Below are 13,416 nucleotides of genomic sequence, written 5' to 3'. Positions count from 1 at the left end.
AAAACTCTCCAAATGCCTGTTCATTTTATCCTTGATTATTCTTTCTAAAACTTTACCCACCACTGATGTTAAACTGACCAACCTGTAGTTACTAGGATTGCCCTTACACCCTTTCTTGAACAAAGGTGTCACATTTGCCACTTTCCAATCTTCAGGCACCTTCCCCGCATCTAGTGAAGATTGGAAAATTATGGCAAGCCCTTCTGCTATCTCCTCCCCCAATTCCCTTAGCAACCTGTGATGCAAGCCATCTGGACCTGGCGACTTGTCCACTCTAAGCATACCCAGCCTTTCTAGTACATCCTGTCTATCAATTTTCACCCCTTCCATTGCTTCTAATTTTTCCACTTCTACCGATATTTTGTCAGCCTCCAACTCCTTAGTAAACACTGATACAAAGTACCCATTGAGTATTCTAGCCTTGCCCTGTGTCTCTAAGCATATATCACCTTCTTTGTCTCTAATAGGCCCCACCCCGCCTCTTACTACCTGCTTACTGTGTACATGCTGGTAGAAGATTTTTAGGTTCCCTTTTATGTTAACCGCTATTCTACTCTCATATATTCTCTCTTTGCCAATCTTATTTTCATCTTCTCATCCCCTCTCAACTTATTGTATTTGGTCTGGTTCTCCCTTGAAGAATTCACCTGACATGCATCATACACCCTCTTTTTTTGTTTCATCATCTTCTCTATCTCCCTAGTCATCCAAGGAGCCCTTCCTTTGGTTCCCTTACCCTTCCCTCTTGTTGGAATGTACCTAGCCTGTACTTGGAACATCTCCTCCTTAAAGATCACCCATTGTTCTGTTACAGTTTTTCCTGTCTGTCTTTGGTTCCATTTTACCCTGGCTAGATCCTTTCGCATCCCATTGAAGTTAGCCCTATTCCAGTTTAGAAGTTCCACTCTAGATTGTTCCTTGCTCCTCTCCATTGCTAATCTAAATCTTATGATATGATGGTCACTCTTACCCAAGTGCTCTCCCACAGACACTTGGTCAATCTGGCCCACCTCATTCCCCAGCACCAGATCCAGCAATGCCTCCTTCCTAGTTGGGCCAAGAACATATTGGTCAAGGAAATTCTCCTGAACACATTTCAGAAATTCCTCTCCCTCCTTTCCCTTTACCCTAGCATTATCCCAATTGATATTTGGGTAATTAAAGTCCCCCAATATCACCACTCTATAGCTCTTGCATATCTCTGCGATTTCCCTGCAGATTTGCTCCTCTACCTCCCTCTCACTATTTGGAGGCCTACAAAATACCCCCAATAGCATGATCATACCCTTTTTGCCCCTCAACTCTAACCAAATAGATTCTGTCCTTGTCCCCTCAAGGACATCCTCCCTTTCCAACACTACAATGTCTTCCTTAATCAGCACTGCCACCCCACCTCCCTTTTTTCCTTCCCTATCTTCTTAACATCTTGTACCCTTGAATATTAAGTGCCCAGTCCTCATCGTTTTTAAGCCACGTTTCCGTCATTGCCACACAGCTAATTGTGCTTGTAGCTCACCAACCTTATTCACCACACTTTGTGCGTTTACGTACATGCATTCTAAACCCATTTTTGAATTTTTCGTAGTCTTTCTTAGTCTGCTCCTATCTGATAAGATACTACTACCGCCTCTAGTGCTATCTTCTCTAGTACTATCCAACACACTCGCTCTTTTATTCCTCTTTTCTACTCCTATATGCTGGTGCCCATCCCCCTGCCAAGTTAGTTTAAACCCTCCCCAACAGCACTAACAAACCTCCCCGCGAGAATATTGGTCCCGGCTCTGTTGAGGTGTAACCTGTCTGGCTTGTACAGGTTCCAGCTTCCCCAGAAACGGTCCCAATGCCTCAGGAATCTAAAGCCCTCCCTCCTGCACCATCTCTCCAGCCACGCATTCATCTGTTCTATCCTCCTATTCCTGTACTCACTAGCACGTGGCACCAGGAGTAATCTGGAGATTACTACCTTTGAGGTCCTGCTTTTTAATCTCTCTCCTAGCTCTCTAAACTCTGCCTGCAGGATCTCATCCCTCTTTCTGCCTATGTTGTTGGTACCGAAATGGACAATGACCTCTGGCTGTTCACCCTCCCCCCTCAGAGTGTCTTGCAGCTGCTCAGTGATGACTTTGTACAAAGGCAGGCATTATAATTCTCATTTATCCTTTGGTGATACAGTGAAATTAAAGAGAAACAGAAAAATAACTCTTTTTGAGTTATTTTTGGAAATATTGCAGGAATGGAAGGACTAATGCTACCCAGGCGGTATTCTGTTCAAGTTTGTGCTGGTAAAATGGATAATATAAGCTTTGCTGCTTTGTAGGATCATCAGAACTGCCTCAGAAAGAGAGATTTGGATGGTATAGTGGGCTAGCATATTGTTCTTTCACCTCTGGGACCTTGGTCTAAGTCCAGCCAAACCGATCGGATGAAATCCGCTCTCAGCTACAGTGGTCCTCCATGCAATTAATTTAAGTAGCCTCAATCCAATTCTTAATTGGTGTACTGCACAAAACAGCCTCCAATTCAGTACTCATTGGTGCTAACTGGCAATCTCATGCAAAGGGACCATAACCTTAGCTACATACTGACAATGATGAGGTGCTCTACCCAAATTCCTGATGTGTGCTCCTGCTGTGCAAAGATCAGGGCTGAGAGTGCTTGAGATGAAAAGTTTTCCCAGGAATGCTGGATACTGACGCTGGTTAAAAAAAGTGAAAATGTTCTATTCCCCAGTACTGACATTCTTCACCTTGATGAGCACAACATTATTTTCAAATGCCATATGTGGTCAAGTTCTTCACTTTGACCAATCATCATACCTGGTTGTGTGAGATGTGTTTTTTTCTCTTTTACAGCTTTTGCCTCTGTTTGACAATAATGAAAGTGTTAATGTTTGATAAATTGGAATTATTTCACAGCATACGTGCATGATAATCTATTCAAAGAATTACATTTTGTTCAACATCTATGTACAGACTTTACGTCATAATCCACAAAAAGCTTATGAATAATTGTAATACATGATGCAAAGTCTGACCCGGTTTAAACAGATGTAGCATCATATGAGCTATCTAAATTTGTTGAAGACATGCATAGGTATTTTATGTAGATTTAAAGAATAAAACTCTGCCATGCAACAAAACTCTAAACAAAAGCCCAAGTCTTTTCCCATAAAGCAGTAATTCTGGGTGCTTTAGTGAAATTGCAATTTGATGCCAAAATGGGCAGTTCTTTGCTGTTCACCCATGCCCACTAGAAACAGGGTGAGATTATCAAAACTCATTTCACATAGGGCCTTTGCAGCCAGCAGAGGGAGGACACTATTATCCAATAAGTCGAAGTTGGATTTAAACACAGGCCCAGTGAGCAACCTGTTGCATTATACATCCTTTTTCTTGTTTTTCATTTCTGCAAATATACTGCACCCAGATCTCATGTTGCACATTTAATGCAGGCATAATGGCCTGTAATTTCCAATGCCTACGGATGTGCACGAGCTGTGTACACACCCGTAGGGACCTCACAAGTGCTGGTTTCAGGCATGCAAAGCACATGCGCTGAAAACCGGCACTTCCGATCTGTCCAGAATCCTCTGGACAGATCGCCGCCTGCCCTGGAGAAGGGCCTCTGTGGGTGGAGAGTTCCACTTTCTGCAGAACTTCCGCCTGCTGAAATCCTTTAAAAATCTTACGCCTGGTAAAAGCATGCGTAAGGCCTGCTTTGACCAGCATAGAGTTTAAAAAAGTAAAAAAATATTTTTTTCCACTCATTTATAACTTAAAAATACTATTAAAAAAGCTAAGTTTATTTTTAGCCCCATAAAAAACGTTAATTTTTTTTTCCAAAAATTAAATTTTTGTTTAAAGTATTTAATTTATTGTCATTTTAACTAATTTTAAAAACATGATTTAAAAAAAAATGTATTTAATGTTTTGATGTGTTTTTGGAGTGATCTCCATTCATATTTTTGACAGGTCTATGCTGTCAAAAGTATGAAGGGGCATTCCCTTCTCCCATTGGTTCCCCATGGCCCACGTGATCCCAGGGGCGTTTGTGAACCGCCTGCGCCCCTGGGATACCTGGGCCCTGCGCATTTCGTAGAGCAGAGGCCCAGGAGTGGAAATGGCCGGACCTCTGGAGTCCTCAGGTAAGGACGTAGATTTTTTCTAGATCGGAGGCCTCTGCACGCAGGAAGCCTCCGATCAGAAAATGCGAGCCATTGATTGAAAAATAAACCCGCTGTTTTTCCATTACTATTTTAATCCAAAACCAAGGCACTGTTTAAACCATTTAGGCAGCGGCATCATTGTGAAAGCGCGAAAGCTTGGAAGGATGGCAGCAACCATATTTTTTTAACTGACATGCCAATAATCTCTAAATTTAAACAAATATCTGCAGATTTAATCCATGTGGACAGTGTTGAAAATACATAGTCTAAACTCAACTACAATGTCAAATCAAAAAAAATGATTGTGACTGTTGCTGTTCATCCCAAGCTTAGTCCTTACTTCCTAACAATCAACACCTTTTCTGCTGGTGCCCGTGGCCACTTTCACAGATAGCTCCTTAATTTGGCAGAAGCTCCCATTTAATTACATCAGAAAGATGCTGATTCTGAGAAAAATGGATTGGATAAGACAGATGGCAATTAGATCAAGGTGATCCTAAGGACACATTTCACTATAGGAGCCCATTTTACTTTTACAGTTCTATCATTTTTAGTATTGGCCTACTTGTGCTCTGGGGAGGGGGCTGATGCTTCTCAAAAAATAATTATCTGGCATGTGATATGAAAACCTGAATTTTATGAAATTCAAAACTCATATGGGAACGCAATAGAGAAAATCAGCCTAAAGTCTTGAAAACTGACTTCGAGTTCAGATGTTGCATACAATGCAGGAAAAAAAGATCCAATATATTTAAACAATTTATGTTCAGGGCTTGCCACTGAAAGACAGATGCACAGAAGTGAAGCTCTTCCCTGGAACCATACTTATATCTGATAAACAGATTAGTGTTTAGCAGCATGGTGATTTGAGAGGCTGTTCTATTATTTTCATCAAATGGGATTAGATTGTTCATCAATCACTTTGAGATAGGTCACTGTTTGGTCAACATACACAATATATGAGTGAGTGATGGCCAGAACCCATTCTATGAGATTGTTAGCCCTTGATAAATAATAACTTTTGTTTGTATTATAAATATATTCTCATTTAACATAAAGCTGACTCAAATTATTCACCACTAATGTTGAGATTATATGCAATCATACAATACACTATAAAAAGACTGTGAATGAGAAGAGGAATATAGGGAGTGTGCTGCAGTTCCATCTTAGTACTGCAACTTCAATTATGAAACATGAGGATATAATACGGTTGTTTGAACTTATAAAAAAATGCACAAACTATGTACTATTTACTAAAAGATAACAATGTTAGTTTCTCAATCAAGAAAATAAAGTCTACTTGTATAAAATGTCATTAGTCCAGCCTGTTTACATGTAGCTGATATCCTATCTGTTCTCTATCAATGGGTTTATCTATATGTCAACAAATCTCCAAATAGTTTATATTCTAAAATTTCCCTACATCTTGAGTAAGAGTATTCTGTTCATTCCCTGTAACAAAATCATAAATATGCTCTTTATAAGCATATTAGCAATTTTGCTACAAATCGGGCACAGAGGAAATCTTCTTTGCTGATGCACTTAAAGGCACAAATTGTGACTAATTCCTGCCTCAAAAAAATCTGCCAATTAGTTTAACAAACTGTTTGCTTGACTTAACAACATATACAAAAACAACCAATGTCTCTAGAAATAGGTCAGCATTGCATTACATAATCCAGCAAGCTAAAGATTAAAACAAGAAAAAACAGAGTGATAAGTCAGCAGTGAATTTATCATCACACCCACACACAACTCCATGTAAATAGTGTCACTGGAAGGCAGAGCAGCATTGGGCATATTTACTTTCTGGTTTGGCTTTTAAGAAGAAAGAACACAAAAAGAAGCATAGTCAGTGAGGATATAGTCATCAATGTCGGTTAGTTTACAAATCTGCTTCTATTCAGTTCAACACATGAGCAAAATAAAAAAAAGCATAAGCAATTATAGTTGGTTTAAAACATTTTTGTTGTTCCTGTTTTAAATCATCTCTATTATATAATATAATATATTATATATCTCCACATGTTCGAGTGATATACATTAATAGTGGCACGCTGTTTTTCTTACACAATAGGCACGGTTATGTTTTGGAATTGAACCCCAAGATCCAGGTCCATTGACATCTAACTTTAAATTAGATAGGTAGCTGGGGAATTTGAATTCAGTTAATTAAATAAATCCGGAATAAAAAGCTAGTATCAGTAATGGTGACCATGAAATTATCGGATTGTCGTAAAAACCCATCTGGTTCACTAATGTCCTTTAGGGAAGGGAATCTGCCGTCCTTACCTGGTCTGGCCTATATGTGACTCCAGACCCACAGCAATGTCATTGACTCTTAACTGCCCTCTGAAATGGCCTAGCAAGCCACTCAGTTGTAACAAAATTGCTACGAAAAAGAATAAGAATAAACCCGGATGAATCACCCGGCATCGACCTTGGCACCGGTTACGGACACAACGGCATACCCAGCCCAGTCAACCCTGTAAAGTCCTCCTTACCAACATCTGGGGAATTGTGCCAAAATTGGGAGAGTTGTCCCACAGACTAGTCAAGCAACAACCTGACATAGTCATACTCACAGAATCATACCTTTCAGACAATATCCCAAACTCCTCCATCACCATCCCTGGGTATGTCCTGTCCCACCGGCAGGACAGACCCACCAGGGGTGGTGGCACCGTGGTATACAGTCAGGAAGGAGTGGCCGGGGGAGTTCTCAACATTGACTCCGGACCCCATGAAGTCTCATGGCTTCAGGTCAAGCATGAGCAAGGAAACCTCCTGCTGATTACCACCTACCGCCCTCTCTCAGCTGATGAATCAATACTCCTCCATGTTGAACACCACTTGGAAGAAGCACTGAGAGCAGCAAGGGTACAGAATGTACTCTGGGTGGGAGACTTCAATGTCTATCACCAAGAGTGGCTCGGTAGCACCACTACTGACCGAGCTGGCCGAGTCCTGAAGGACATAGCTGCCAGTCTCGGCCTGTGACAGGTGGTGAGTGAACCAACACAAGGGATAAACCTATTTGACCTCGTCCTCACCAGTCTACCTGTCGTAGATGCATCTGGCCATGACAGCATTGGTAGCAGTGACCACTGCACAGTCATTGTGGAAATGAAGTCCCGTCTTCACACTGAGGACACCCTCCATCATGTTGTGCAGCACTACCACCGTGCTAAATGGGATAGATTCAGAACAGATCTAGCAGCTCAAGACTGGGCATCCATGAGACACTGTGGGCCATCAGCAGCAGCGTTAGATTCCACCACAATCTGTAACCTCATGGCCCGGCATATCCCTCACTCTACCATTACCATCAAGCCAGGGGACCAACTGTGGTTCAATAAGGAGTGTAGAAGAGCATGCCAGGCATACTAAAAAATGTGGTGCCAACCTGAGGAAGCTGCAACACAGGACTACATGCATGCTAAAAAGCGGAAGCAGCATGTTATAGACAGAGCTAAGCGATCCCACAATCAAAGGATCAGAGCAAAGCTCTGCAGTCCTGCCACATCCAGTCGTGAATGGTGGTGGACCATGAAACAACAAACGGGAGGAGGAGGCTCCATCAATGTCCCCATCCTCAATGATGGTGGAGCCCAGCACATGAGTGCAGAAGACAAAGCTGAAGTTTGCAACCATCTTCAGCCAGAAGTGCCGAGTGGATGATCCATATTGGCCTTCTTCTGAGGTCCCTACCACCACAGAAGCCAATCTTCAGCCAATTCGGTTCACGCCAAGTGATATCAAGAAACGGCTGAGTGCACTGGATACAGCAAAGGCTTTGGGCCCCGACAACATCCCGGCTGTCGTGCTGAAGACTTGTGCTCCAGAACCAGCCGCGCCTCTAGCCAAGCTGTTCCAGTACAGTTATAACACTGGCATCTATCCGACAATGTGGGAAACTGCCCAGGTATGTCCTGTCCACAAAAAGCAGGACAAATCCAATCCGGCCAATTACCGCCCCATCAGTCTACTCTCAATCATCAGTAAAGTGATGGAAGGTGTCATCGACAGTGCTATCAAGCAGTACTTACTCACCAATAACCTGCTCACTGATGCCCAGTTTGGGTTCTGCCAGGACCACTCGGCTCCACACCCAAACATGGACAAAGGAGCTGAATTCCAGAGGTGAGATGAGAGTGACTGCCCTTGACATGAAGGCAGCATTTGACCAAGTGTGGCATCAAGGAGCCCTAGTAAAACTGAAGTCAATGGGAATCGGTGGGGGGGTGGGGGGGGAAACTCTCCACTGGCTGGAGTCATACCTAGCACAAAGGAAGATGGTTGTGGTGGTTGGAGGTCAATCATTACAGCCCCAGGACATTGCTGCAGGAGTTCCTCAGGGCAGTGTCCTAGGCCCAACCATCTTCAGCTGCTTCATCAATGACCTTCCCTCCATCATTAGGTCAGAAATGGGGATGTTCATTGACGACTGCACAGTTTTCAGTGCCATTCGCAACTCCTCAGATAATGAAGCAGTCCATGCCCGCATGCAGCAAGACCTGGACGACATTCAGGCTTGGGCTGATAAGTGGCAGGTAACATTCGTGTCACACAAGTGCCAGGCAATGACTATCTCCAACAAGCGACATTCAATGGCATTACCATCGCCGAATCCCCTACCATCAATATCCTGGGGGTCACCATTGACCAGAAACTTAACTGGACCAGCCACATAAATACTGTGGTGACAAGAGCAGGTCTGAGGCTAGGTATTCTGCAGCAAGTGTCTCACCTCCTGACTCCCCAAAGCCTTTCCACCATCTACAAGGCACAAGTCAGGAGTGTAATGGAATAATCTCCACTTGCCTGGATGAATGTAGCTCCAACAACACTCAAGAAGCTCAACACCATTCAAGACAAAGCAGCCCGCTTGACTGGCACCCCATCCACCACCTTAAATATTCACTCCCTCCACCACCGGTGTATTGTGGCTGCAGTGTGTACCATCTACAAGATGCACTGCAGCAACTCGCCAAGGCTTTTTCAACAGCACCTCCCAAACCTGCGACCTCTTCCACCTTGAAGGACAAGGGCAGCAGGTGCATGGGAACACCACCACCTCCAAGTTCCCCTCCAAGTCACACATCATTCTGACTTGGAAGTATATCACCAATCCTTCATCGTTGCTGGGTCAAAATCCTGGAACTCGCTCCCTAACAGCACTGTGGGAGTACCATCACCACACGGACTGCAGCGGTTCAAGAAAGTGGCTCACCACCTCCTTCTCAACGGCAACTAGGAATGGGCAATAAATGCTGGCCTTGCCAGTGACACCCACATCCCATGAACAAATAAAAAAAATCATGGGGTAAATCTCCACCTGCAACACGCCAGGAGCACCTCAAGAATTCAGATACAAGCCCCCATGATTTCCCACTCATTAATTTTAATTGTGACAATTTTTTGTATCTTTGAGAAACCCACCAAAATGACATGTTTCGGACTATTTCCTCAGTTCTGAGAAACATTTTCGTCATCCCTTTGCCTCCTCTGATTAAACTTGAACTGTTCCAGAATAAGAAGTGGTTTCAGGCTCAGATGTTCTTTGGCCACTTGGACCAACTCCTCATACCATTTGTCTTTAGTCTGGGCAGGAGCAATCAGCTTCTAAATCAATGTATATGTTTCGGGTTTCAGGTCACCTGACGAAGGAGCAGCGCTCCGAAAGCTTGTGATTTCAAATAAAGCTGTTGGACTATAACCTGGTGTTGTGTGACTTCTTACATTTGTCCACCCCAGTCCAACTCCGGCATCTCCACACCATAATAAGCAAAACTGCTGTCTTTTTGGCTTCTATTGCAAGGGCATTTTTCTACATCGTCACTCCAGCCTGACCCCATTTGATACACTCCAATTTTTCCAACTAATACCGACATGATTAAAAATAATTCAGTGACAAGGTGGACCACTACCTAAGTAACAAAAATATCTAATATTCAATCTTAACAATGCACTGTCTGTTATCCTTGTTACCACTGTTATGCCTAAATAAACACTCATAGTTGGTGTGGTAATAACTAGTTGCTTTTACTTCCAGGCCCTCTCGAATATTCCGTGAAAGAATAACAAAATAATACAAGATAAGATACTGGAGTGTAATTGCTACAATCACTCCCATCAGGAGGCCATCTAGTGTTCAGTTAATATGCAAGTACCATACCTATTATCTGTGAATGAACACACAACCTGATCGTGAACTACAACTTCCAGAATGCACTAATGTAAATCTGTAAAAGTACAGCATGGAGCACTGCTCCAATTTCAGGAGAACCCACCAGAAGCAGAAGCTCTTGCTGACAGCAAATGCAGGTCTTATTTGTGAGTTGTGACTAATTTGATAGCTCGTTCAAAGGTCCGGCATAGACATGAAGGCCCAAATGGCCTCCTTCTGTGCTGTATGATCCTATGATATTCAAGCTTGTTATAATTATGCCAAAAATAGAATCAGAGTTAAAATAATGCTGCAATAAATGATAAATTATTGCTAACATTAACTATTGCTAACGTTACCACAAATGGGATCATTCTACCTACTTTTATTTAAACATTAATATTATGTAAGATTACTCTAGGTCAATAACTCACAATGGTAATCTTTAAACCTTTAATAAAGTTACTGAATCTACCATTGGTTTCTTATTTTCTTCTGTTGGAGATCAAATGATTTGAGGTTCATCAACAATGACTTCCTTTAGAAGTAATGTGTATAAATTGGAATGGATGTGTATTCATTAGACAACCACAACGAGGGCATGCAAGTTGCCAAGAATGAAATACAAGGTAATTCCCAACTTGATTGTCACTTGATTGTCCTCATAACTTACAAGAGCCTCTAACTCTAACCCCTCTGTGATACTAGGTGATTATATGAAAGTATGATTCTATATAGACTCAGTCTACTAACAAGTCCCCTTGATTAAGCCATAAACCAAGATCTAACAAAATCAATAATGCATCAGGGAGACAGACTGAAGAACTGTTTTGAAGAACTGCTTGAATATGGAAATAAGTTGTCTGCAAATTTGGGAATACTGACATAAAGAGGATCTTCTGAATAGAGGCCCTGTCATTTTAAGCAGTATATCACGTCAATCATCTCTGGGTAACATTACAAGTTTAATGAGGCAGAGCATCATAAGGGCATGCTCCGGGCTACTTAACATTTTGGGGTTAACCACAAGTGACATGATGTCAATATCTTGCAAATGACTTTCAGCATCATTAGTTGTTTCCTTCCTGCATTTATATGTTTTTTTTAAGAGCTTTGAGGTACCTTAAACTTGATAGTTTAGCACAGAAATATATCTGTCCCTCTGCTATCAATTTCAGTAGGGATGTTTCTGAAACATTAGGGGCCGTATTTTGCGAGGTGTGTACGCGCCCGTAGGGGCCGTGCAAGTGCTGGGTTTAGGTATGCGAAGCGCATGCGCTAAAACCCGGAACTTGCGATATGTTAAGAATCCTCTTGACAGATCCTCCGCATCCCCAGGAGATGGGCCTCTGTGGGTGGAGAGTTGCACCATTTGCCCAACTTCTGCCCACTGAATGCCAGTGAAATTCTTACGCCTGGTAAAAGCAGACGTAAGGCCTGTTTTTACCAGCATAAGAGTTTAAAAAATAGAAAAATAAAATGTTATCACTCATTTATACATTAAAAACCCTGTCCAATAAGGTAAGTTTATTTTTAGCAAAACTTTTGTTTAAAATATTTAATTAAATGGCATTTTAATTAATTTTAAATACGTAATTTAAAAAAAATGTATTTCATGTGTTTGTGTGTGTTTTTAAGTGATCCCCATTCATATTTATGGGAGTTCCATGGAACTCCCATAAGTATGAATGGGGATTCCCTTCTTTTATTGGTTGGGTCGGCCCACATGATCCCAGGGGTGCTTGCGAACCGTATGCGCCCCTGGGATACGTGGGCCTCTGCTCGCGCATACCCGGAGAGGCCCAGGATCGCAAGCCTCTATACCTCCCGGGCCACCAGGTAAATGCGTAGATATTTTACAGGTCAGAGGCATCCACCCACGGGAAGCCTCCGATCGCAAATGTTGGGCCGATATCTTAAAATCCATTGTAAAGCTCTTGTCTTCATATAGGCTGTCATGGCCTGCAAACATGCAATGTAATGTTGAAATTGTTGTATCCGTGTGTTAATGGAGACACGGAATGCAGGAGTTCGTTTAACAGGTGTTTACTGAACAAAGTCTGGAGGTGAACTAAAAGATACAAGACGCTATACAGGCTTATATACCCGAGTGGTCACTACCGGTATTACAGTACACAGGGGCTCTTAAAGGTACATACACTACAATTCCTCCCCTTTTAGATAATTAGTACATAACATTTTAAGTAGTCATTAATTAACATGTTTACAAGAACAATAATCTACACATTTGCTGCAGTTAATCAATTATAAGTCAGTCTCTCTGGAGGCTTCCTGACTCGGTCCGGATAACGCCTCGGTGGTGTAGTAGTTTTCGGTGGTGTAGTAGGTTCTTTTGGCAAGGTCGATTCGGCTTGAATGCCAGTGTCGGGTTCATCTGGTTCCAGTATCACCGGATCGGAGGTAGATACTATGGGTATCTCTGCTTCATCATTAGGCGTATAGAGTTGTGGTGTAGGTTGTCCCTTTTCGGATGACTCTATGATCTGGTCAGCATGGCGCCTTATTATGCTTTCACCAATGTCCACGGTATACATCAGCGGTCCTAGTCATGTGCAAATAGTTCCAGGCTGCCATTTCTCGGTACGGTAGTCCCGGGCCAAAACTTGTTGACCTATCTGGAAGGTTCTAGTTGGCCTTTCATTCATGCCTTGAAATTGCCGGTTCTCTACGTCCCTTCTGATGTTTGGCTTGATCAAATCCAGCCGGCATCTTAGTCTTCTATTGAAAAACATCATGGCGGGAGTTTGGTTTGTAACCACATGTGTTGCATTCCTGTATGCAAACAAGAAGTTATCTACCTTATATTGTAGATTTATGTCTTCATTACCCATGGCCTTTATGGCCTTCTTGAAGGCCTGGACAAACCTTTCAGCTAATCCATTGGTGGCGGGATGGTATGGGGCGGACGTGTAGTGCTTAACCCCATTGTTTTTTAAGAACTTCCTGAATTCTTCGGACACAAATTGCGGTCCATTATCAGAACAGATCTGTTCAGGCAGCCCATTCCTGGCAAATATGGTCCTTAATACTGTGATGGTTTTTTCCGTGGTGGTGGCGG

General features: G+C 42.5%; 1 protein-coding gene across 50 annotated transcripts in view; it reads right to left on the bottom strand.

Annotated features, from left to right (window-relative positions):
• Window positions 1–13,416, bottom strand: part of trdn (triadin) — a 732,832-nt gene that overhangs the window by 306,414 nt on the left and 413,002 nt on the right. For 48 of the 50 annotated variants that reach the window (XM_085997256.1, XM_085997227.1, XM_085997243.1 and 45 more), the window contains one exon: window positions 2,817–2,861. The exons of the other annotated variants lie outside the window; for them this stretch is intronic. In XM_085997256.1, coding sequence (XP_085853382.1) covers window positions 2,817–2,861 — 45 coding nt within the window. The remainder of the gene's footprint in view (window positions 1–2,816; window positions 2,862–13,416) is intronic. 50 annotated transcript variants of the gene reach the window in all.

This window comes from Somniosus microcephalus, chromosome 9 (genome assembly GCF_052327205.1).
Source record: "Somniosus microcephalus isolate GS21.2 chromosome 9, FLI_Smic_1.0, whole genome shotgun sequence".
NCBI classification, from domain to species: Eukaryota; Metazoa; Chordata; class Chondrichthyes; order Squaliformes; family Somniosidae; genus Somniosus; species Somniosus microcephalus.
This window is presented reverse-complemented; position numbering and strand designations above follow the sequence as displayed.